This window comes from Ctenopharyngodon idella, chromosome 17, assembly GCF_019924925.1.
Source record: "Ctenopharyngodon idella isolate HZGC_01 chromosome 17, HZGC01, whole genome shotgun sequence".
Classification (NCBI taxonomy): domain Eukaryota; kingdom Metazoa; phylum Chordata; class Actinopteri; order Cypriniformes; family Xenocyprididae; genus Ctenopharyngodon; species Ctenopharyngodon idella.
In genome coordinates this window covers 5,353,636-5,379,562 of record NC_067236.1, presented here as the reverse complement: position 1 = coordinate 5,379,562, position 25,927 = coordinate 5,353,636, and the positions used below count along the sequence as shown (strand labels likewise).

The 25,927-nt window shown below is 36.5% G+C and overlaps 3 protein-coding genes across 7 annotated transcripts in view; 2 read left to right on the top strand and 1 right to left on the bottom strand.

Moving 5' to 3' along the window:
• Positions 1 to 7,995, bottom strand: part of wdpcp (WD repeat containing planar cell polarity effector) — a 69,838-nt gene extending 61,843 nt beyond the window's left edge. For 3 of the 4 annotated variants that reach the window (XM_051867132.1, XM_051867131.1, XM_051867133.1), the window contains exon 1: positions 7,703 to 7,994. The gene's annotated coding sequence lies outside the window, so the exon portion shown is untranslated. Of the gene's footprint in view, positions 1 to 7,702 lie in introns of all 4 variants that reach the window. The other variant, XM_051867135.1, reaches the window with a different exon arrangement.
• A 659-nt stretch (positions 7,996 to 8,654) lies between these two features.
• Positions 8,655 to 14,035, top strand: mdh1ab (malate dehydrogenase 1Ab, NAD (soluble)). The gene is made up of 9 exons (XM_051867139.1): positions 8,655 to 8,813; positions 9,407 to 9,505; positions 9,713 to 9,809; positions 11,544 to 11,719; positions 11,830 to 11,952; positions 12,070 to 12,246; positions 12,495 to 12,608; positions 13,116 to 13,205; positions 13,360 to 14,035. Exons 1-9 carry the CDS (start codon positions 8,811 to 8,813, stop codon positions 13,480 to 13,482), a joined length of 1,002 nt encoding a protein of 333 aa, XP_051723099.1. The 5' UTR covers positions 8,655 to 8,810; the 3' UTR covers positions 13,483 to 14,035.
• Positions 14,036 to 14,252: 217 nt separating this feature from the next.
• The window catches only part of ugp2b (UDP-glucose pyrophosphorylase 2b), a 33,970-nt gene continuing 22,295 nt past the window's right edge, over positions 14,253 to 25,927 (top strand). The window contains exons 1-2 of one of the 2 annotated variants that reach the window (XM_051867138.1): positions 14,253 to 15,072; positions 24,981 to 25,114. In XM_051867138.1, the coding sequence (XP_051723098.1) occupies positions 25,016 to 25,114 (99 nt within the window). In that variant the 5' untranslated portion in view covers positions 14,253 to 15,072; positions 24,981 to 25,015. Of the gene's footprint in view, positions 15,073 to 15,534; positions 15,972 to 24,980; positions 25,115 to 25,927 lie in introns of those variants that run through there. The other variant, XM_051867137.1, reaches the window with a different exon arrangement.

Here is a 25,927-nt window from a genome sequence, read left to right as displayed (position 1 = left end):
TGTCTTGTTTCTCAGTAAAAATAACTATTAGGCCCCATTTACATTAGGAGTGGGTTTTTATTTTGTTTTAAAATGAAAACGATCCTCGTCTACACTGGCGTTTCCACAGCATTTCAGAAATGATCTCTGTCTACACTACACGACCGAAAACATGTCACATGACCATTCATGCACACCGGGTATGCGCGTAGAAGTGTAAACAGTTGCCTCTTGTGCATGTAGGTAGCTGCAGTATTACAAAAATGCGGAGTTTAACTGTATGATGGCTGCTAAAAATGACAACAAAGCCAGCAAAGATTGCAGTTCAGTCTCCATGTTATTGTTTACACGGTCATCAAGGATAAGCAGAGCGAACGTGGGCAGCCACGCCATCGTTTTCAAAAGTCTCCAGCCCCATTTACACTAGTGCATTTTCGTTTTAAAACGCATAACTTTTGCTAGTTACACCTGTCGTTTACACTACTCCAGCGTTTTTGACCCTTGAAAATGGAGACTTTTGAGAACGCTACAGAGCCCGTTTTAGTTTGAAAACGCCAGAGTTGAGTTTCAGTGTAAACAGACAAAAACGAGACTTTTGAAAACGATGCATGTTCTGCCCATGTTCGCACTGCGTATCTTTGACGACCGTGTAAATAGTAACATGTAGACTGAACTGCAATCTTTGCTGGCTTTGTTGTCATTTTTAGCAGCCACTGTGCAGTTAAACTCTGCATTTTAATACTGCAGCTGCCTACATGCGCAAGAGGCAACTGTTTACACTTGTACGTGCATACCCAGTGTGCATGAACAGTCATTGTGACATGCGTTTTCGGCCATGTAGTGTAGACGGAGATCGTTTCTGAAATGCTGTGGAAACGCAAGTGTAGACGAGGATCGCTTTTTTACTAGTGTAAACGAGGCCTCCGTTACACTGAAACGCAACCCTGGCGTTTTCAAACTAAAATGGGCTCTGCAGCGTTTTCAAAAGTCTCTGTTTTCAAGGGTCGAAAATGGCGGAGTAGTGTAAACGACACCGCAGCAAATGTTATGCATTTTAAAACAGAACTTTAAAACAGAAACATACTAGTGTAAACGGGGCCTAAATATCCTTAAAACAAGGTAAATTTCTTTGTCTGATAAGTGACACTAATTATATATATATATATATATATATAAGATTTCAAAACTGTAAAATCAGTAATATACTGTGATGACCATTGTTGGGGGTAACGCATTAACCCCCGGAACACACCAAGCCAACGCACCAGTGGCGACAAAAGCAGACTGCGGGGTTGGCTGACGTCGGCAGCGTCTGGGTCCAAAGTTGCCCTGACACACCAAACCGACGATTGACAAATTAAGATATTTTTGTTTAAATCCAATGGCTCTGTGAGGCCTACATAGGGAGCAATGACATTTCTTCTCTCTAGATCCATAAAAGTACTAAAAACACATTTAAATCAGTTCATGTGAGTACAGTGGCTCAATATTAATATTATAAAGCGACGAGAATATTTTTATTGCGCCAAAAAAAAAAAAAAAAAAAAAAAAAAAAGACTTATTTAGTGATGGCCGATTTCAAAACACTGCTTCAGGAAGCTTCGGAGCGTTATGAATCAGCGTGTCGATTCATGATTCGGATCGCGTGTCAAACCTCCAAACTGCTGAAATCACGTGACTTTGGCGCTCCGAACTGCGGATTCGACACGCTGATTCATTATGCTTCGAAGCTTCCTGAAGCAGTGTTTTGAAATCGGCCATCACTAAATAATTCGTTTTTTTTTTTTTTTTTGGCGCACCAAAAATATTCTCGTCGCTTTATAATATTAATATTGAACCACTGTACTCACATGAACTGATTTAAATATGTTTTTAGTACCTTTATGGATCTTGAGAGAGGAAATGTTATTGCTCCCTATGTAGGCCTCACGGAGCCATCGGATTTAAACAAAAATATCTCAATTTGCGTTCCGAAGATTAACGAAAGTCTTACGGGTCTGGAACGGCATGAGCGTGAGTAATAAATGACAGAATTTTCATTTTTGGGTGAACTAACCCTTTAATCTCACTTTATTAACCAAACCTCAATGGTACAGGCGTGGATTTGCATTTCCGGTTACTGTATCAGCTCACAGCAGGATCATACTGTGCAGTAATTAGCCAACGTTTTGTAGAGAAATGAAAACAGGTCGCACCTCAACAACTGTTTGCACTCACACACATGCTCCCAAATATATTTTGAAGTGGCACACATTAAATTTAGGGAGCATATGAGACCTAAAATGGTCGCAATTTCGAGCCTTGTAAAAAGTAACTAAGTAATGCAATTAGTTACTTTTTTAGGGAGTAATGCAATACAATATTGCATTACTTTTAAAAGTAACTTTCCCCAACACTGGTGATGACTATATTTTTAGCACTGAAAAACGGAGAACATGACAAAAACACAGATTACTGAAAGAGTCTGAACCGTTTTTAGCTTTTTTATCAGACAAATGGCACTGGACTCTCCCCAAACCATACACACACCTGCATACAGTACATGCGAGCAAGCTTTTTTTTGGAAGACACGACTACCCCGTCATCCAGACAGAAGGCTGTGGTTGGCATGACAACGCTATCCCAGCTAACATCTGTACGGAAACTTAGGGCACAGTGACTACAGGCGTAATCCCTACACTGACTGAAAGAGACACAAACAAAAAACAAACCTCAAACTCAGGACCTGGTCCAGGATGCTCACTGTCTCTCTGTTTCTCCATTTCTCACCATTGTGCAAGAGAGTGTGAAGGCCAGGACTGCCTGTCCAGTTTAAGGGATTTGAATTAATGCAACATGTTTTGATTGCTGGACAGCTACAATCGAACACAAAGGCCGACTTGAACAGCACCAGCCTCTGATCCCCAAGGCAATGATTCACTCCTTTAGATGAGTGCAGTGGATGTGTAGGACTCTAAAAAGAGCATTGTTGAAGCAAGCAACAAAATGCCAAAAAAGACCAGACAGAGAACAAACACAATGCAATGTTAAAGTGGGTTATGGTTATGAGTGGCCCGTCAGCACACTCCACTGTCACACAGAGAGAACTACAATCTAGGAGATTCATTTAGTCTAGTGCCAGTTCAACACCTTTATAAGTTAATGATATTGTATTCTAGGGCAAAACCGATCTAAGGCATGTTATTTAACATACCAATATACACACATACACAAATAACAATTAATATAACAAAATATGATATACTTTATCTCATTTTATTTTGTCTCATTTTTGTATAAAAAAATATATGTACCTTTATGCTAAGGAAAAGGCAAATTATACAGTCTGTCAAGTTGATGCCAATATCTCGGCCCTTTGATTTCAAAACGGATTTCATGGCATGTTTACCAGACACAGAAGAGGAAAGACAGGGTGATTGACAGATGGAGGGCGGGACTGCTTTATAAGCAGGTGAAGTGTGTGCTTTCACTTTGATCAGAGTGAGTGAGTGTGTGGTTGTGTGTGTGTGTGTGTGTGTGTGTGTGTGGCTGCCAGGCATGGGAAAGTTTGAGGCTAAAGGAGTGTGTAGTTGACAGGCATGGGGAAGTCTGGGGTTGAAAAAGCATTCTCGAGTAAATACTCCTGAGGGCTTTGTTGTTTGAAGCTAAATCAAAGAGCACTTAGAATGATCACGAGCCAGGAGAACCCAGCTGTACATTTGTGAAACAATGTGACAACTTGAAATGTGGCTGTCTTTAAAACCCCTGAAGGTGGAGAAATTAAACACTCGCTCAATTACTTCCAGTCAGGTTTCAAGGGGTTGGAACTAAATGTAGTGATTTTAAAACTCCAAACAAGTGCAGGTTAAAAATGAGCGAATAGAACGAGTCAGTGATTTGTGGGATATAAAGGTTTAAACTCTTTTAGGTGCTTCTTTTTTATTATGTGGTTGCATTTGTGTTTGTTATAGGAATTACACTACAAAACTAGTGCTACACTGACACCTATTGTTCATAAGGCAGAACTGCAGTTTAAACTTTGGGCATTAGAAAAATAATCAAAGATTATGCTAAGAAATAGGTTCAGTGATGGACATCACAGTTCTCACGTAACCCCATTGAGAGACAGCACAATTATCAAGACGGTTTTTGCTAACAGATAATGGAAGAGCGATAACAGTTGTCTGTTTAGGGGTTTTGGTGAGTCACCGGCAGACAGTCCCAGATCACCAACAGATACAAATGCCTTTGAATAAAGCAGTTCATTGTGATATAGAGGGAATAAAAAAAATATTTAGACTCACAAAAATAAGGGTATGTGTATCTTAATCCAATCAACATGGATTATAAAATGTCCATGTACACATAATACTTGGCACTTTCATAGTGCCATAGTGCCAGTTCTGTCATTTCTACCATGGGTGAATACCAATGGTTTCAGTTAAAAAGACAAACAAACAAAAGAACCCACGTCTCAGGAGGAATTATACCACCATACAATAAAATGACATAGCATGACCTTGCTGAAATCTACTGTGGGGTAAAAATGCCAATGTGGGGGGGGGGAAAGAAAAAAAAAAAGTCCCAGATATTGAAAATGTGTGGCTTTCATCTTTTATGTACACTAAACGTTTGAGATCAATAAGATTTTATTTCTGTTTTTGAAAGAAGTCTCTTATGCTCACCAAGGCTGCATTTACTTAATCTAAAATATAGTACAAACAGCAATATTGTAAAATATTAATAAAATTTAAAATAAGTATTTTCTATTTGAATTTATTTTAACATGTAATTTATTCCTGTGATGACAAAGCTGAATTTTCAGCATCATTACTCCAGTCTTCAGTGTCACATGATCCTTCAGAAATCATTCTAATATGCTGATTTGCTGCTCAAGAAATATATATTTTTTTATTATTATCAATGTTGAAAACTGTTGAGCTGCTTTTATTTGTGTGGAAACAGTGATACTTTTTCAGGATTCTTTGATGAATAGAAACGATCAGCATTTATTTGAAATTGAAATTGATCTATTTATTGCCTTTCTGAATAAAAGTATTAATTTCTTTCAGGAAAATGTCTTACTTTTATAGTGTATTTTTTATACATTTTATATTATTCAGTTAATTTCTGACACAGGTATGAATAGTATATATAAACATACTGCCTCAAAAACAAAAAATGCTCAGATATATCTTACTTCACTGTTCAAAAAGTTATGTATTTGGTCTGACCTCAGGTCATATTAAGAAAGAGTTTAAGAGGTCAAAAACTCTTCATTTTCACACTCTCTCACCCAAACCCACAATATCTTTCCTCTCTTACCTTTCTCATAGCTCACTCAGGCACCGAAGTGATAACACATCCCACAGTGCACCACTTTTTAGTTATAGTTTGATGAGGTCAAAGAGTGCAGATGTTCTCGGATACCAGGTATTGTTTTGATTTTCCCTCTATGCGCAGACCATGAATATCCTGTTCATGTCACCAGGTACAATGTAAGCATTAGACACAATAACAAACATTCCCACTGACAAGACATGAACAATGCTGGTCCACAAAATCTGTGAAAAACAGCGCAGTTAAAAAAAACAACAACAAAAAATGTCAGAAACCAGCTAAAGTCACTAGAGCGTGAGTTGATAGAGGTGCACTGAATCAGGGACAGCATCTGAAACATGACAGCTGAGATATGACTTTTTAATCCACAAAGAGAAGCCTGAAATCAGTCAACCTATTATTTATTTAAACTAAGAGTACTGAAAAGCCTTAAGTCTTAATGTCTTAAAAGTCAGTAAGTCTTAATGATTGAAAAATGAATAAAAAGAGCATCTCACAAATGCTTGATAATAATTAGTGCTTCATACAAATAAAAATTTGCCCATGCCATTTTGGGGTGCAGTCGATCAGACATAAATGTCGCTTCATTAATGATTTAATTTGACTGATTTCAATTTCATTTTCAATGGTTTGACATGGAGAGAGTTGACTAATGTCAAGAACAGATTAAGGTCTTAAAAAGGGGGCTTGTTGAAGCAGGTCTGGATTATTCTAGAATTTCAGTCTTCACCGAGTGCAATCTGATACTGCGTTACTAAAATATTTCAAAACTGTATTTGCTAGTGTGACAATCCTGTCATGGGTAGGAACAAAGCGGTTATGTGATTTAAAGGATAAAAGTGATCTGATACACAGATAGCTGGATGTTACAATAGTTTGTATATAATTTTTTTTTTTTAATTCATTATAAAGCCCAAAACTAATGCATAAGAAAAAACTATGATTTCACAGAACAATTTGACAAGAATAAATGCCCAAAACTGTCTTGAACACAGAAAATAAATCCATCTTTAAATACTGTCAGCCTATTATAAAGAATTTAATTATTCATATAAATTGTACATAAATTGTCTAAAATCAATTAATAGTTTAATTATTTATAAATATTAACTAATTATTACATTTTATTAAGCACCAATACAGTATCTTTTTCCAATTACCATAATTCAAAATTTTAGAAGTTAAATTAAAACTTTCTTACTGTAGTATTTAAGTTTAAAAATATGCATTATATAGTATTGTATAGGCGTGGCACACTTGACCTTTTAAAGAAAACTGAAGGTGTTACAAACAAGTCTCACAAAACACAGTGTGAATGAAAAAGCCTGAGGGAGAGAGAAAGAAAGAGAAAAAAAGAAAGACAAGACGGTAGGGTAGGCAGGCTCAGATATTTTCCAAAATGTCTTATATAAAATATTCTGAATATTCCAAATATAATTAAGTTCATAAAACTACATCGAGCAATCCAACAGCAACTGTTTAAAAGGATTAAAAAGCACTCATAAACTGCTGTGGAGAAGAGTGTCTGGTGTTTTTCTGTGTGTGGATGTCACATAAAGAAGAAGCAACATTATCCTGCGCTCCTTTGTCAGGCAGTTTGTAATGAGCCTGTAATGAGTTCATGTAAAATGCAGCAGGGAGATCATCTATCTCACCCAGAGCAGGGGTCCTCAAAGCACTGAACTGATACAGAGGCCCTATATCAATATAAGAGGGAGCGAAGGACATCTATCAAACATATATTGGGTGTGATGACACATGGCTGCTCTCGGCTGTATTTTCAGGCAGAATAAAGATATCAGTTGTAAAAATGAGTTTGTTAAAAGAGTTAGAATAAACTATCTGACTTTCTCTTTACTAATTGAAAATAGTTTTCAAAATGGGAAAATATGGTTTAATAACTAACTCCTGCATCCTAAAACAGGTTTGGGATATTTCCATAAAATTTGAAGTCGGGATATAAGATACAACCTACTTTTGATAGTTTCTGACGTTCCTTTCATGTCATATTTATGTCACTGCCTTTGAAACATTATCAAACTATCAGATATTAATTACTGGTAGGCTTTGTCTGTTACCTAGATTACGAGTAATAATAGTCTATAGTCCAATATATAAATTAGGCAAACCATATGTCCACTAATAATATTTCCACACTAACAAACCCACAAGCAGCACAGAATTCAGTAGAAGCCGACAGCAGTGAACCTTGACTGGTCATCTGAACCGGTAAGAGGAATTAGAAATAATTCTCAAATATCTGACTGCTGCAAATTTCGATTTGATACGAAAAAAAAAAAACATCGTTTTGCACTGTACAACACATTCTACAATCATTTAACATACACATTCACGATTCACCACTTTAAATACTTCAGTGTACAGGCTTCATTCATGGACTTACCGATTAACTTAGTTCCCAAATAATCTGTTGATCTCCACTTGATTGAATTGATACCGCAGTTGCTGTGTGTGTTTGTTGCCAGACGACTGCAAATGAATATACCTTTAGGAGAAATGCTGGCAAAAATTAAATTGTTGCCGTTAAACGCGGTCTCCTTCAGTTGTGTAACTTTTACGATATTTTACGTTCAAGTATTACATGTTCATGATTTCAGGAGTGTCTAAGCAACGGACGCAACTGTAAACTCTCCATCACTGTTTACTTTTCTCCCGCGTTGTTTTCTAAACTTTACGGTAAACTTTAATATCTTCCGGGTTGTTCCTGTAGTCAAAATGACTTGGATATCCGTAGTACCATTTACATGAGCTCACAAACCCGACCGATTCTTCACATATTTTGTATTTTTTATAATGTTTTGGTTATTTTACATTACTTCTTTATTGTCCAATTACACTTACATATATATTTAAACTAAGAAACCTTAAACCATTAAACTATTTCGCATAAACTGCTTTATTATGTTATAAGCAAATTATGTTTTATCACATACAATAATCTTACTAGTTGTGCCCCAGCAAATTGTTCTTGAGAGTCGGATCTTTTTCAACGAATCAGTCAACGATCTGTTCATGAATCGAGCAGCTGAAAATGTGACTCTTTGAACTTTGTCAACTTTAATAATCAATTAGCAGATATGCTATATATACAACATACTGAAAATATGATAGATAGTATTTATTTGAATAAGTTTTATCACTGGTTATTGTAAATGTAAAAGGACTATTTATGACCTGAGTAATGACTGCAAACAAACTACATTTTTTTGTATCGGTGCTTTGAAACGAACTGTTTGAAAGAACCGATTAACTGTGATAAGTCGTACGTCCGACTCAATGCAAAAGGGGTCCGTTCCTGTAAGTAACTTATAGGAACTGTAGTCTTTATTTCAACAAAATGAACGGCTGTACGGCCACTAAAAACTACATTTCCCAGAAGACACTTGAAACGCAGGTGCAGAGACAACTTGTTGCCTCGTGATAGAAATAGGGGTGACCTCCGCAGTCACCGGACTAGTAGGAGAGCCGCTGTTATTATAAACCAGCTGAAAATGGTAAGACAAAATAGTATTCCAACTTACATTTATTTGAAATTGTGCAGTTTACTGTCAATATATGATCATGTTAGCGGAAAGTGACGAAAGACTTCAAAGTTTTACTTTGAGAATTATAGCAGAACCTAAACTTTTGCAGTTATCTACTAGATAACGTACTGATCGGGAACCAAAACTTGGATAATGTTGATTACACTTGTTAGAATATAACAGTCAAACACTTTTGTTTGCATGTGATTATGCCTTATATCAAACAGTTAAGGGCATTTTGAGGTGTATTACCAATCGATTCTTTGCACAAGTCGTGGGTTAGTGATTCTGAATCTAATACAGATACATTCATTGCAACAAATGAAAGTTTCTGCAGAATTGCCAAACGGTGAAAGTGAGTTCATTGAGGAAATGTATAAATGTCTCCCAGTTTAAAAATATCCCACACAGCACGTCATTCTGTCAGAGTTTGCCAGGACTATTTATATGTTCTGAGCTTCCTGAGCTTCTCTGTCCTGAGTGGTTGATTAATATCACTGTCATTTTCTATGCTACCTTACATCTATTGTTTATAATTCTCTCTCTCTCTTGTTTTGCTGTAGGCTGAGCCTATCAGAGTCCTGGTGACTGGTGCCGCAGGGCAGATCGCATACTCTCTGCTATACGGCATCGCAAAGGGAGATGTCTTCGGTAAAGATCAGGTAAAGGCAGGATTTGGCTTATGCAATGTCCCATCACATCCAATTAAAGGATGTTGTATCATTTAGCATGCTGTTTGACTAATTCCAGGAATAGGCTCCATATATGTCTTTGACAGCCAACAACTGATGAGATTATTACATAGGTGCAGGTCAAAACTATATTGCGACAGTTATGCAACTAACATTCACTTTCCCTCTCTTTTTCAGCCCATCGTTTTGGTTCTGTTGGACATCACTCCCATGTTGCCTGTGCTGGAGGGTGTTGTTATGGAGCTGCAGGACTGTGCCCTCCCACTTCTGAGAGGTACACTCACACAGAATGGACTGTCATGAGGCCCTGCGTTCTATAGTCTTTGTGCCAGTCATGCAGTCTTAAAGGCCTGTGTTTTCACTGCACAAATGACAAGAGCTCTGAGCAATCTGATTGGCTGCATGTATGATCCCCAGCTGAAAAGGCAGCTAAACTTAGGATTGTGGTTCCCATCAGAGGATGGTATGGGAAGGTTGACAGTATGTGATCTGTCAAGTGTATGGAACAAAATAAACAGCCAGACTGGATGGGTGAAAACAAAATATGCCATTGGTCACATTTTTAAATAAAAGTTTCAGTGGCTTTATGTATATATAAACAAAATATTTTGCATTTTGACATTACATTCATAACAATCACCTTTACCCAATTTTTTTATTAAATTTGTTTTATTTTTATTTATGTATAATAAATAGATGACAGTTCAACAATTATTACTATGATATATACTTATTGTAAATAACACATTATTATTATTTCACAAATTCACATTTAATGAAAATAGATTTTTTATTTTTTTTATTTTGTGTTAATAAGAATTAGGCCAATTGTATATAAGTAGTATTTCACCAAAACCATTTTTTTTTGTTTATATCAGAGTCTGAAATAAGTTATAACAATACAAATAAATAAAATAAACCTTTTTACAACAGTAAAAACGGACTCTTTTTACACACACTACCAGTCAAAAGTTTGGAAATATTACTATTTTTAATGTTTTTGAACGAAGTCTCTTATGCTCATTAAGGCTGCATTTATTTCATAATAAATACAGAAAAAACAATAATGTAAAAAATTATTACAATTGAAAATTATGGTTTTCTATTTTAATATACTTTAAAACGTAATTTATTTCTGTGATGCAAAGCTGAATTGTCAGCATCATTACTCCAGTCTTCAGTGTCACATGATCCTTCAGAAATCATTGTAATATGCTGATTTATTATCAATGTTGGAAACGGTTGTGCTGCTTAATATTATTTTATAACCTGTGATACTTTTTCAGGATTCTTTGATGAATAAATGTTAAAAAATATCAGTATTTATTTAAAATAGAAATCTTTTGTAACAATATACACTACTGTTCAAAAGTTTGGGGTCAGTAATTTTTTTTTTTTTTTTTTTTTTAAAGAAATTAATACTTTTATTCAGCACAGATGTGTTAAATTGATAAAAAGTGATAGTAAAGATTTATATTGTTAGAAAAGATTTAGATTTTGAATAAATGCTGTTCTTTTTAACCTTTTATTTATCAATGAATCCTGAAAAAAGTATCACAGGTTATAAAATAATATTAAGCAGCACAACTGTTTCCAACATTGATAATAAATCAGCATATTACAATGATTTCTGAAGGATCATGTGACACTGAAGACTGGAGTAATGATGCTGAAAATTCAGCTTTGCTTCACAGAAATAAATAATATTTTAAAGTATATTAAAATAGAAAACCATAATTTTAAATTGTAATAATATTTCACAATATTATAGTTTTTTTCTGTATTTATTATGAAATAAATGCAGCCTCAATGAGCATAAGAGACTTCGTTCAAAAACATTAAAAATAGTAATGTTTCCAAACTTTTGACTGGTAGTGTCTATCAAGTTTTAATAATGAGGTCTTTCACATTTTTGAAAAGAATGTCTTTTGACTCCTTGAGTGTTGCTGGTGTTTTTTTTTTACCCTCCATCTACTCTATTACTACTGTCTGTCCCTTTTTGTTTCAGAGGTCATCCCCACCGATAAAGAGGACGTTGCATTCAAAGATTTGGATGCTGCCATCCTGGTGGGCTCCATGCCAAGGAGAGACGGCATGGAGAGAAAGGACCTACTGAAGGCCAACGTTGCCATCTTTAAGTCTCAGGGGGAAGCACTAGACAAGTATGCAAAGAAAACAGTCAAGGTGAATAACAGGCCGATGACTGTGACCTAATTAAGAGCTTGCCTAGTTGGCAGAATTAAAGTTCAGCAAATATGAAGGCAGTATTTTGACCCTTATGTTTTAATATACAGGTTCTAGTTGTTGGTAACCCAGCCAACACTAACTGTCTGATTGCGGCCAAATCTGCCCCGTCCATCCCCAAAGAAAATTTCTCCTGTCTGACGCGCCTGGATCACAACAGGGCTTGCTCTCAGGTAAAACACCTTCTTGCTGGATGGTCCACAGTAATGAAGCACAATACAAAAGAGGTGAAATGGTCCAATTTATGCCCAAGTTTCACACTAACTTGTACCACACAATGTGTCCTCTAGGTGGCAATGCGTTGTGGCATTTCAGCAAACAGTGTGAAGAATGTGATCATCTGGGGAAATCATTCCTCTACGCAGTACCCTGACGTCCACCACTGCAAGGTGATTGTGCAGGGTAAGGACGTGGCTGCCTTCGATGCAGTGAAGGACGATGCCTGGCTGAAGGGAGAATTCATTTCTGTAAGTGTTGTCTGCTATGACTTTCTCCATCTGTAGAGGTCACTGTTGGACTATTTACTATGCCACGCTACTGAGTAAGGAAGAATATTAAAGTATGTTTATTAGGATTCATGTGTATGGCATTTAGTAACACGAAATTTAGTTTAAGTAGGTCCATTGTAGCAACACTCATTTTGCACATGACTACTGATTAGAGTGATCTGATGAGAATCTTTCTATTGTTATTCCACTCTTTCTCTGTTTTACAGACCGTGCAGCAGCGTGGTGCTGCCGTCATTAAAGCCAGGAAGCTCTCCAGTGCCATGTCAGCCGCCAAGGCCATCTGTGACCACATGAGAGACATCTGGACAGGCACTCCTGAGGTCAACTTTTTTTTTTTTGGGCCCTGGCCCCTTAATTGAGAATTACTGCTGTAGGTGTTTTATTGCATCTATGAAGGAATCTCTTATGATTTCTACTCTAAAATGATGTGTTTACCAGCAATTTCTGACAAAAGAAGGTTTAAAGTCAGCCTAATAAATAGGGAAGACACAAGGGGAAAAAACAAGACCTAAACTTCTGCCTATTGAAATATCCTGAAGACACATGATGGCACTCTATGGAGCTAAAAAGCCAATCAATATGAAATAGAAATGTACAAGGACTGTGTAATAACATTATTTGCTCATTAGTCTTTTTTCCACTCCCACACAAAAACAGTATGAGTTACATTAAGTATTTAATTGTCTATAAGAAATTTCATCTTCAATATGATGATTGCATAATATGATGGTGTCAAACTGAAATGTGTTCTCTGCTTATTAGACTGATGCTATACATTTTTATAGGGAGGCCACTTGTTCTGAACTGTTTTTGTGTTTGTTTTATAGGGCGAGTTCATCTCTATGGGTGTCTATTCTACTGGAAACTCTTATGGAGTACCTGATGACCTAATTTACTCATTCCCTGTTTCAATCAAGGTTTGTCCTGAAACTTTACTAAAATCTATGCCTGATATCTATTCTTTAATCTCCACTCCGAATCCTGAGATCAAATTCATATTCACATCTGTTCATCAAACTAGGAAAGTAGGCTTTTTAGCCACCATATTGCAACAATTCTCTTTTTCTTCAGGACAAGACCTGGAAGATTATTGATGGGCTGGCCATCAATGACTTCTCAAGAGCCAAGATGGATGCAACAGCAGCTGAATTAGTGGAGGAAAGAGACACCGCTGTCTCTTTCCTGGGTGTTTGACTAGAAACCCAGCCATCTACACCACTCTTAGATGACCAGAAAACTCCAGAAGCACGTTTGTAAAACACTCCAGAAAATCTCTGTTGTCTTCCCCTGAAACTGTTACATAAATTCTAGAACTGTATGTACTTGAAATCCCAATTCCTCATTTTTCAGCTGTATTTTGGCTGATTTTTCAGAATTGGAGTCTAGCCTTGTTTAGCAGGGACTTTGGTTGTTTCCCTTCCTGTTTTTGATCTTCCATCTGAGCACATTTGTCATGTAAGGAGAAACGGAAGTCTACAACAAGATGTTAATTATTTGTAGACTGCCCTTTCCAATCCAGAGCTGCATAAAGGAAGACCAAAGCCTGGAAAGGACTCAGAGTACATAAATTAGGTCTTTCTTTGTCATTGTCCAGCCTTTACTGAAATTTCAACTGTTACAAGTCTGGCAGGAGTTTGTCAGAAATAAACAAGGAATGTTTAATGTGTTAAAGTGCTTTGGCAGCACAGTTACTGTAACAGATGTTTGTATGTATAAACCAGCAATAAAACCCACACATTAAAATGCATACTTGCCCTCATTTTTAAAAGACATACTGTAGTTTTCATATATTAATAAATCAATCTTTTGCACATTGCCGTTTACACTGAATTGGTGCTTAAAATGTGTTATATTATGACCATTGTATTGTAGGTATTGTGACGTTAAGAGTCAGGATATAATTGTACTTGTTCTATGACACGTTACATTCACTGTATGAAAGAACGTTTTTGTCCTGCAAGGTCATTGGTGTGAGGTTATTGCAGACGTGGCTTTGTCGACTGTGTTGCCAAATCACGTTAAAACAATCCTAAAATTTATGTCTTTTCAATAATTAATAATTAAGGTTGTTAATTTTTATATTGTATAAGGAGACCAAGCACTAGAAACCCCCCAAAAAACGCGACTGTATTCTACGGATAAGTTAAAAAAGAAAAAAAAAAGAAAAAGAAACCAGGACAGCTCATATTTATAAAGAGAATTTATTAAACTGCAACCCCAGAGTCGCTTTTAGTATGCGGATATGGCAACACTGCAGCCCGACTGAAGTCAGCCAATGAGAGGCGCCTCTCTGACATGCAGCGCTCTCATTGGTTACTGCGAGTTTACATCCCCCTGGAATTAAATCTACAGCAACGCTGTTAAAAAATAACTTGCTTTTGTCTACTGAAAAAATTAAAAGAACATGTAGCATGTTAAAATTTCAGTGTGAACTGATATATTTAACCATAATCACCATTCATCAAGACTGGGTGACTGGGATAAATTACAATAATTACCCCCCCAAAAAATAAACAAAATTAAAATGAATAAAAAATAAAGAAAAGGATGACAAGTGGCGTATATAATTTTGGTTTCTAAGCAGTTCTTTTAATGTAACTATATTCAACGTGTGATATTCAGGATGTTTTAAAACGATGTTTTTAGTGAAACACTTCCGCAGTGTTTCAGTGACCCCGCACTGCTGTTTCTGAGAGAAGAAAGTTGGTTGGTCAGAGAGGAAAACACGTCGCTGTTCCGGAACAACCTTCAGCAGCTCTTCGACAGCATCCTTCAGCCTTCAGAGTAAGACACTATCAAATCTACTTCCACATTCGCTTTGCAATTATAATACTTTAACGCCATAGAACCACATCTAACGTGTTCCTAAACTCCTAAATAATTTTTAAAATCGACGTTTTTTCGATGCAATGACATAACGTCAAGCGTCTGCTATGGGTTTTGCGTAGAGAGGAGAACATCGCTGCTCTATGATTACAAAATAAAGGCGAAAATCCAGCAATAACGCGTTTAAGTCCATGATAAATGATACAATTGCAGGCTCTAACAATTCCTTTCTTAGTATAGAATATAGTAATATAAAACATTTAATTATTTTCCCCTAAACCAAACCAATTTGACCATATAAATCTTATGAACGACCCTAAGATCCAAACAGGATGGTGTGGACGTGATCGAGGAAGTGCGACTGGAGTCTGGACTAATGTGACGTGTTGAATAATGAATACCAAAGGGGCTGAGCACAAATGCAATTCCTACATTTACACACACAGGGATACACATAATTACTTCACATTTTATTATAACCCACCGTTTCCTTTGAGCAATAAATGCGCTCACGAGTAAAGGTCGACGAGGCAGTCGTTTATTCACCCTGCGTTAACTCCATAGTCAGTGGGAGGAGAGAGAGAGAGCGAGCGAGAGAGAGAGATGGTTCATTTAAAAGCGCGTGAACGCAAGAGGAAAGCGCTTTTGAACAAAATGAGAGAATCGATCAGCTGACCTTCTGTCCTATTATTATTATTATTATTAATACTAATAAGCGTCACATCCCGACTGGACTGTATCTATGTTGCTGTTCTTCCCATGACATAAAAACAGGATTATTGTTGTGATATTGAACCGAACTGCATTTCATAGTTTAGAGGGCAGATACTGTAGCACTATGTCGCTTTATGTTGAAGGTAAGAACATTCATTAATCCTGGTTTTGCTTTTTTTGTACTTACTCATAAAGTACTTTTAAGGTTGTATTGGTTCTTTGGATATAACTTAATTAATTAGAAGATACGTAGTGATCAACTGGATCTTCCTGCACCATGTACAAGCTGTCAGTTGAATTCTGATGAGAGTGAGAGCTGAATGGACCCTTCAGTCACTGCTGACTGATAGACTGGGAAAGTTCCTCTAGAAATCTGGCTCTGCCGAAATTGAAGGGTATATAGAGAGCATTTTGTAAACTCTAGACCTTTTGCAGACTGTCTTGTCCATTCCTCGCTTTGGTTTGGCTGAGGTATGGTTCTCTGACAGCTATTCATTTGGCCTGAAAGTGTCTGTAATTTAAAGAGATTGTACATTAAACACAGTTATAGGGGATACTGACTAAAGTCTTCTGACTGTTTTCGTTCAACAGTGTTTCGTATGTAAAGCGGGGTCCAAAAGTCAGCAATATGAGTAAAAAAAGTCACATGGAAAATCTGATATTTAAAACCTAATTTAAATCTGGAAATTAAAAAGCTTTTAAAAGTATAATACTGAGAAATATGACTTACAGTAGGCCTACCAAGAGTTTGGGGTCTGTAAGATTTTTTAAATATTTTTGAAAGAAGTCTAATTCTCACCCAGGCAGCATTTATCGGATCAAAAAAAAAAAAAAAAAAAAAAAAAAAAAAAAATATATATATATATATATATATATATATATACAAATAAAAATAGCTTTTTTATATTTTAATATATTGAAAAATATATCGCTCTGATGGCAAACTTTTCAGCATCATTATTCCAGTCGTCAGTGTCACATGATCCTTCAGAAATCATTCTAATATGCTGATTTGGTGCTCAAGAAACATTTCTTATTAATTTTGAAAACAGTAGATACTTTATTCAGGATTATTTGATGAATAGAACATTTAAAAGAACAACATTTATTTGAAATAGAACTATTTTGTAACATTATAAATGGCTTTACTGTCACTTGATCAGTTTAATGCATCCTTGCTGTTGATTCTTTTGTACAGATGATCATGTGATCTTACTTCTTTTAGATTACTTTTCAAATCATGCTGGAGAACACGATTGTCAGGTTTTACACAAACTTGTGAAATTTGAGCTTGAGCGCTACAGTCAAAAGAGCGACATACAATTGTACATTTTCAATCAAATTCTTATGCTCATAGTATTATTTTGTAATAAAAGCATTAAAGCATGGAGCTAGTGGTTTAGACTTTTGGACCTCTGGATGTACAGTTGTCTTTCTATACAGTGAGTGGCTGCTCTTTGACCCATGTGTTTGCTGACGCTAGTATTCTGAGAGTTAATGGCTCTAAATAGCTCTAGTTCTTTTTCATGTTTTCTTTGCTGTGAAGGAGAGATGAACTATTGATGTGTAGCTTAGAATCATTTGTAAATGGCATGCATTATGCACAACGCTGCTAAAGGGACAATTCGGACTTCAACGCTGTAAGAAATGTGCAGTTGTTACCTTGTTGCAAATATTTCTAACTGATCTCTTAAAGTTGCTCTTGTTGGAGTAACCTAGTTGGGCTGATTCAGTATTAAATAATTTTTAAACTTGATTTTGATTAAACTCGATTTGCTTCAAACTTCATCAGTGTAATGTCAATACACAGCAGATATAGACCTGTGAAAAGAATCGTGATATCTCAAACACTGTTGCCATGGCAACGCATCAAATTTTAATATTCGTTTTGGATGCTTTTGAGACGCTTAGCATGCTTCAAAATGCATGAAACTCGATACAAACGTCAAAGATGTCAACCAGTAGACATGGGCAAAACCATAGAAACAGGTGGGGAGGAGGGCCTCTATAGCGCCATCTTTTGACAAAAGTGGGGGGTTAGTTTAAATTACAGTCACCAAACTCGGTACACATATTGTTCTCATTAAGCCGGACAACTTTCTAATTTACAGTCATTAGCTCCAACCAACAGGAAGTCAGATATTTTGGTTTGAATGTGGATTTTTCACACACACTCACACACACACACACACACACACACACACACACACACACACACACACACACAGACTCTCTCTCTCTGTCCAACCCCCCCTACCCCCTCCCTCCTCCTCTCCCCTCTCACTCCTTCAGTCTCTGTGTGTGCGTGTGTGTGTGTGAGTGTGTGTGTGTGTGTATGTGTGTATTACAATCTTGATTAGCGGTCTTTAACACTTTCACTGATTACCCATTTACAGGGGCGGATCTAGAACATTTTATATAGGGTGGCAAAGGGGTGGCATGAGGTCTATGAGGGGTTGGCAACAACAAAGCAAGCGCCCATGCATAGTTTTTGTAGATTTATAGCCTGACATACACAATTGTATTCACAAATATTGCATTACCAGGAAGTATTCATCTATACTGTTTAAAATTAAAAATAAATAACAAGATTTCAATATCCATCATGGCACCAAGTCAAGACACTATGAAAAACTTCAACAGATTCTGAATGAGTCTGAGCTTGTATCACAAAAGGAGATGAGCAGTTTTATTCATATTACATCACAGGCTACTTCTATGCTATAAATCACATTTTAGTACAAGTTAAAGAGCAACAAAAACTTTTGAATTTCCACAGTTTTGCAAACAATTTTTGAGTTTCTGTTATTAACAATGTCTGTGTGTTCACCCAGAACACCGTCAACCACATGCTCACAGATACATACCCTATCAGCCAAATACTCACACACACACACCCTATCAACCACATACTCTAGCAACACCCCAGCAACTGCCTAGCAACACTTTAGCAAACACCCAGAACATCTATATATTCTGGCCTAACACACCAAACTATTTACTTTTTTAAACAAGAATTTAAGTTGGCTTTATGTCAATTAGCCAGCATAAATTTGTCTTTCAAACTTTTCAATCTAGTTTTTCTTGATTGCTAAAGCACAATTCATGAAAAAATTCACATTTTCTCACAACTATAAACACAATCTCAAAATACACCAACTTGCACAAACCTCAAACTTCCAAGTCAAAATAAAATGTTTTGTCAAAAACCTGTTTTCTTCTGACAAAATCAAACTTTTGCATCAGATGACACACAAAACGTAACAAATAAACAGACTACTGCACTGCCCAGTGAACACTAGTAAGATCAATTCACACTGTAAAAAAAAAAAAAAAAAAAAACCTCTTATTGTGATTCAGGAATTACTTTGCAGCTCAATGTCTACTACACTATACAAAAATAGATGCAGATACGGTAAAATAAAACAATGAACTTTTGGAAAAAAATCATTTAGTACATGTATATGAACTTGGTATGCACCACAATACAGTATACTGTCAATTACAGTACAGTAAAAAAAGTACATTCCCTCATCTGAAGTAGTGGTACTGTGTACTGTAATTATACTGTATGTGTAACTTGACTTTAAAACCACCGTAAATGATTCTTTCAGCTCTCTCTCAGATTTCCACTGGTGTGTCATAAGTTTTGCTAATGTTGTCATTGTTAAACGTTTTGAGAAATGTGTCTTTGTTTTGAGAATTGATGGTTTGGGAAACTGGGCCAACTGAATCACTTGTGTTAGCAATCGAGAAAAAAATAAAATACGTTTATATTCTTACCTAACTCTGCTATTAGTTTCTGTGATCGGGATCTTTTTATTGATTTCATGTTATTGTTTCGTCGGATGGCAAAAGGACCTTTATCCATGAAGAAAAGTGGAGCGGGCGGTCGGAGAATCAGCTCGCCAAAAAATTACGAAATGAATCTCAGACATATTCGGATGGGATTACATTTCTCAGAGGACTTCAGAGTTAGCTGGGAAGCAGTCATTTTCTGATTCACGAACAAATGGAAAAACAATTCATAGGTGAACTTGGCTGCGCTGTGTGTTTTTTTTTTTTTTTGATTCACAAAGAACCGGTTCATAAGAGTCATTTGTTAATGAAGCTGACTACACTGAGCGCGCTGTGTGCACATGCAGCCAACGATCATGCACAGTTTATTGAAAGACGTGCTTTCTTGCCATTATTTTGCATTGCGCTGTCTTTTTTATGTCATCACATTGAAGCGCCGCTGCTGAAAAGCAGTACTTGAATAATTATTATTTCTACAATTAAATTATAATTTTTAAATTAATTATTTATTGATATATTTCAAATTTATTACAAACCCCTGTTAAAGTAAATTTCACATGATTATAGAAGTGGCTGTTTAAAATAAAGTTGCATAAGTGAGCAGAAAAATCTAGACATGTACCTTACTATTGACTGATATTAAAATCATCTTGGCAGGTTTTGTGATTTGGCTCTACTTATTAATTTTATAATTTCTATTTTACATCTTATACCACACATACTGAAATTAAATGAAAGCATGCTTTTGGTGCATAAGATTGGTGCACAAACGATAGCTCAGGGAGGTCAAAAAACACATGAAGAGAAGTGTTAGGATAATACAACATCAGCAATCACAGATGTTCGCATTAGATTGGATTAGACTTCTAAGAGCACTGTTGAATTTGCACAAATAACAGTATGTAATTTGCTCTGGAATTTTTATGAGGGTTGTCTGAGAAAAACATGGCAGATTAGGATGATATTCTGCACTCATTTGAAACTGACCTATGATATTCTATGACATGAAATTCATCTAATTTTAAACGATTTCATGGATGTGGCTGTTGTGGCTTGTGATCATATGGGTACCAACTGCTGCAGTAAATGTGGTGTATTGAAATGACTTTGAAATAGTCCTTTTATGTTTAACCATTTTAAATGCCTATTGCCCGCCATGCACAGTTGCCCTGAAGCCACCGAGGTGGCGGTGCCACCGGGCTTGGGCCCGCCATTGCTGCTTGCAGCTATATTTATTATTATTATTATTTTATTATTATTATTTTTTTCCGTCATCCGGGGCTTTTTGGTGGCCTTAACATGCTCAAAAACGCTTGAAAATTGGCACACACATTGGAATCTGTGGCCATTAGGACGCCGCAGAGGCTGGTACCCGGGCGTGGCAGGGGGGCTCGACAGCACCCCCTTGAACAAAGTCCGAAAACTTGGTCCATATATCAAACACACTTGCACGTATTAGTATGAAGCTCGGTACACAAATAGACCTCATCAGGCCTAACAACTTTCGTGCTCTAAGTTATACGCCACCCCAACAAGAAGTTGGCTATTACGGGTTGTTTGAAAAACGCATGCTCTGGAATTTGATATACTCCTCCTAGGCGATTAATCCGATCACCACCAAACTCGGACAGCTTGAAGTCAAGACACTGATAATGCTAAATTGCCAGCAGCATTTTTGATATCTCAAATGGTTTTGCCGTGGCGAGGCAACAAATTTATGGCGAGAAAAGGGAAACAGGAAATGTGTTATAATGTCAGCATACATTGATTGATTTTTATGAAACTTCACCTGTGTGTTCGTTATAGGAGTCTGACCACATGGATGTGACTATTGTGAGTCAAAGTTATGGCGCCACCAACTGGCAGCAAGAAGTGTGTCACTTTCAAAATGCATTAAGTTCACTTATAAGTATAACAAGTATAAATTCTCAGTACATATCAAACGAGCTGTAACAAACAAAGCAATAGTGACACCTGGTAAAAAAAACATTGTTACTAACGCCTGTGTGTTGCGACATTACTATCGGATCCAATGTAGTTGGCACGCATCATCTTTTCTTTCTAGTCTCTCTGAAAGGTCTGCGTCAATCTGTCTTAAATGATACGAACACACGAACAGTGTCTTACTGACGTGATCTGACTGTAACTTCGTTAAAAATAAAGTTCTTAATGTTTCTTAATGTTCTTAAATACTTTAGCACTTTAAAACTTCTTGTAATCCTCAGAGGCATCTCTATCGTTTTGTTGCTGGAGTAATCCTGTGTTTGCGTTTGTCATATATATATATATATATATATATATATATACTACTACATATATATATATATACTACTACATGACTTGTCCGAATCGGTGGGCGGGGCTAAAAAGGGAATGATGTAGAAGTAGGCATTGATTTTGTTCTGCAGAGGCGGTTTTTCATCGCACTATGACGTAATAATGTGACAAAATCCGAAACAAATAAAATAAATAAAAATAAATAAAAGCTGTTTTTGCACTAAGAAGGAAAATCTGAAACGTGCAGGATATTTTTATAGTACAGTGACCTCTTAGATAAAGGAAAGTTTGATTTCCCAATTCATGAGAGCCGTTTTACTCAAGATGCCTTCAAAGGAGCGAGAAAAGATGAGCATAGCCGATGCCCATCACATATTGAGATCTAAAAGTTAGCTGATTACCTCAAAGGCACAATATGTATTTTTTCATCACTAGAGGTCACCTATTCAAAACAAAGTCGTAGCTTGATGACACTGAGATTGAGCGCGGAATCATGGGAGATGTCGTCTTCACCTCACAGCTGGTTGAAAAGAATCCAACGGGACACGGACAGAAATCATGTTCATGGATGAGATTATTAATGTTACTGTAGTATGAAGCAGAGCAGGGCCGAGTGCTATGGGAGCAATTGCTTATGAGAAACGAGTGCGACACACAGCTCAAGAGCAGCGGAACTTTTATTATGTCACAGTCGCCGCGTCCGCTTCTTCCGGTCAAGCGTATGTAGGGTAACGCAGTGCTGTTTTATCATATTAGATACATTTGAGAGTGTTGAAAATGATGCTATAACGTTACTCTGTGCGTTCGCTCGGCGGCTGAGACACTTGTTGCACACTGCAGTAAGCTAGATCAATATTAGAATATCATTAATAAAAGCTGGATGGCTTGTGTTGCTAAATGGCATGCAATTCATTTTAAAACATATTGTATGATGGAGAAAATGCTGCATTACTGTTACTAAAAATAAAGCTGCATTTGATTATGTTATGTTAGCCACTTGACAAAATAGTGTTTTTCTCTGAGGCATGGTACAAACATGGTCCTAAAGACTAAACGTGTTGAGCTATATAACAATTAGTTATAATTCTATAATTCAAAACAATTTGTCTATAAATGTATCCAAACAGTTGTTCCCTTGTCTAATAAAACATATATTAAAGCATGTTTGGAGTTTCTATGGTTTCTACAAAATAAAACTGGAAATCGAGGTTTAACGCAGATATGATGTCATTGCTAGGCAACACACAGACACGGTCCGTGTCCTGGTTAAAATTGTTTATTTCTCTGGATTTAAACATTATTGGAAACATCTGGGATAATGTAAGTACACAAGTCAACAAAATATATAACACTCTTCTAGTGGCTTTTGGATATTTAAATCCAAAAATCTTACATATTGTGCCTTTAAAAGACCTGTTTGTTCATGTGACGTTCTGCATTTTTGGAACACTGGGGGAAGAATTAATTAAATTGTATGCAGATGAAATGTGGTCGAGCAGGATTCAGTCAGGTAATTGGAATCGTAGTGCAGAATGTAACACACTTGAGCAAAGCTTTTGTCTATAAGGGAATCTGAATTGGAACGCCCAATAACGCCCAATGCAGTTAAGCTCTTTGTTCTAAAACTAAATTAAACGACAATCTTTTAAAGGGTTAGTTCACCCAAAAATGAAAATCCTGTCATTACGTACTCACCCTCATGTCGTTCCAAACCCGTAAGACCTTCATTCATTTTCTGAACACAAATTAAGATAGTTTTGATGAAATCTGAGAGCTCTCTGAGGACAGCAATTTAACTACCACTTTCAAGGTCCAGAAAGGTAGTCATTAAAATTGTCCACATGACTACAGTGGTTCAACCTTAATTTTATGAAGCGATGAGAATACTTTTTGTGCGCAAAATCAAAACAAAAATAACGACTTTATTCAACAATTTCTTCTCTACCCTGTCATTCTCCTACGCAGTTTACGTTCAGTGCTTCTAGGTTCTACATCAAAACGCCGACTCATTGTTAGCCGGCTCCTGCATCAGTATCACACGCATATGTTGTGCTGCTCACGTGTGTGGCGTCGGCCAATACTGAGCCGGCGTTTGGACGTAGAACCTGGAAGCTCTGCGCTGTTTATACAGCATATACAGTGTAGGAGAATGACACAGAACCTTAATAACATTAAGGTTGAACCACTGTAGTCATGTTGACTATTTTAACAATGTCTTTAGTACCTTTCTGGACCTTGACACAGTGGTGTTTAAATTGCTGTCTATGGAGGAGTCAGAGAGCTCCCAGATTTAATCAAAAATATCTTAATTTGTGTTACGAAGATGATCAAAGGTCTTACGGGTGTTGAACGATATGAGGGTGACTAATTAACTTTTGGGTGAACTAACCATTTAAATATTTTTAAATTTCATTAAACATCATTTAATTTAATCAACATTTTTATTAAACAGGGACCTTTATTTTCATTAAAAAGGCTTGTTTCAGACATTATTTTAGAAAAGTACAAATGCCTGTACAGACATACCTGCTCGGCCAGAATCGGCTTGTAGTCATTCATCTTCGGAAGCCGAGCCACGTACAAAGTTACAAAAAAAATGCTGTGCACACCGCCACGCAAAATAGGGTCACGCCCATGACTGCCCACACTGCGATGACACCATTTTTGTTGCATACACCCTTGAGCTTGAGTGGATGCGGCAGGGTATAAACCAGGCTTTACGGTACAGCCAGTGTTAATGGCCGACTTTACAGCAAATTAACCCCAGGCCCAGTGATGATGTGTGTTTTATGTTCTTTAAAGGTTGATAACATATCTGTGCTTTCATGGCTTCTAGTATAAAAGTCTTTTTATTCTGGGCCAGAAGTAGGGCAGTGGTACAATTATCAGTAACAGCTGTCAGCTTCCTTATATGGACATTATAACTGAAAATAAGATTTATTAAGGAGCTGTATTTAAAGTTTGAACACACCAACTCTATTTTTATTGGTACTATTTTCCACATTTCAAAATGATAAGTCATCTAAATTATGTGTGAAAATGTGAGAACTTTAACATTAAGGTGGTTTTAATTGTAGGTCTGAGTAAAGAGTTACCGAGGAACGCCTACGGGATGGCTCAATTTCAGGAAGTAATGCGACAGCAGCTGGAGAGCTCCATGCATGTTGAGCTGGAGAAACTCTTAAACACGGCCAAAGGTGCAGACGCTGAGGTGAGATACAAGCTTACAAAAAATTAAACCAATTTTAAAAAATTCAGCTAACTTTTATATACACTACCATTCAAAAGTTTGGTGTTGGTAAGTTTTTTTTTGTTTGTTTTTTTTTCAGTAATGATTTAAAAAGGAAATGGTCACCAAGGCCATTTTGATCAAAAATACAGTAAAAACAGTAAAATTGTAAAATATTACAAACTAAAATAACTTTTTTCTATTTTAATATATTTTAAAATGTCATTTATTCCTGTGATTCAGCATCATTACTCCAGTCTTCAGTGTCACATGATCCTTCAGAAATCATTCTACTGGGCTGATTTGGTGCTCAAGAAACATTTCTTACTATGTTTTAAACATTTGTGCTACTTAAAATGTTTTTGTGGAAACCATGATACTTTTTTTTTTTTTAGGATAAAGCAAGCAGTGTTTGGCTGGTTATTTGATCTTAACATGTCAGACCAAGAGCCATATTAAATAAAACAACTTTTGAATAATATGACTAAAGTTTTCATCTCAAGTCAGTGCACTTTCAATTAGAAATAGAAATCAAAATTTATTTATTTTTTATAGTCTTAAAGTTTCAGTGCATATAAAAAAAAATCAAGTGAGCAAAGATGAGAAATGAGAGGAACCCTCTTTGGGTGCCATCTAAGGGTGTACTCACACTAGGCACGGTTGCCTTGAACCGAGCCCGAGCGTGATTGTCCCCCCTCCCCACTCCCACGCTGGCCTGCACTCACACTGCACTTAACGCTTACGTCATATACAATGCAACTTTTTGAATGGAAGAAAACAGGAAGAAATGCACTT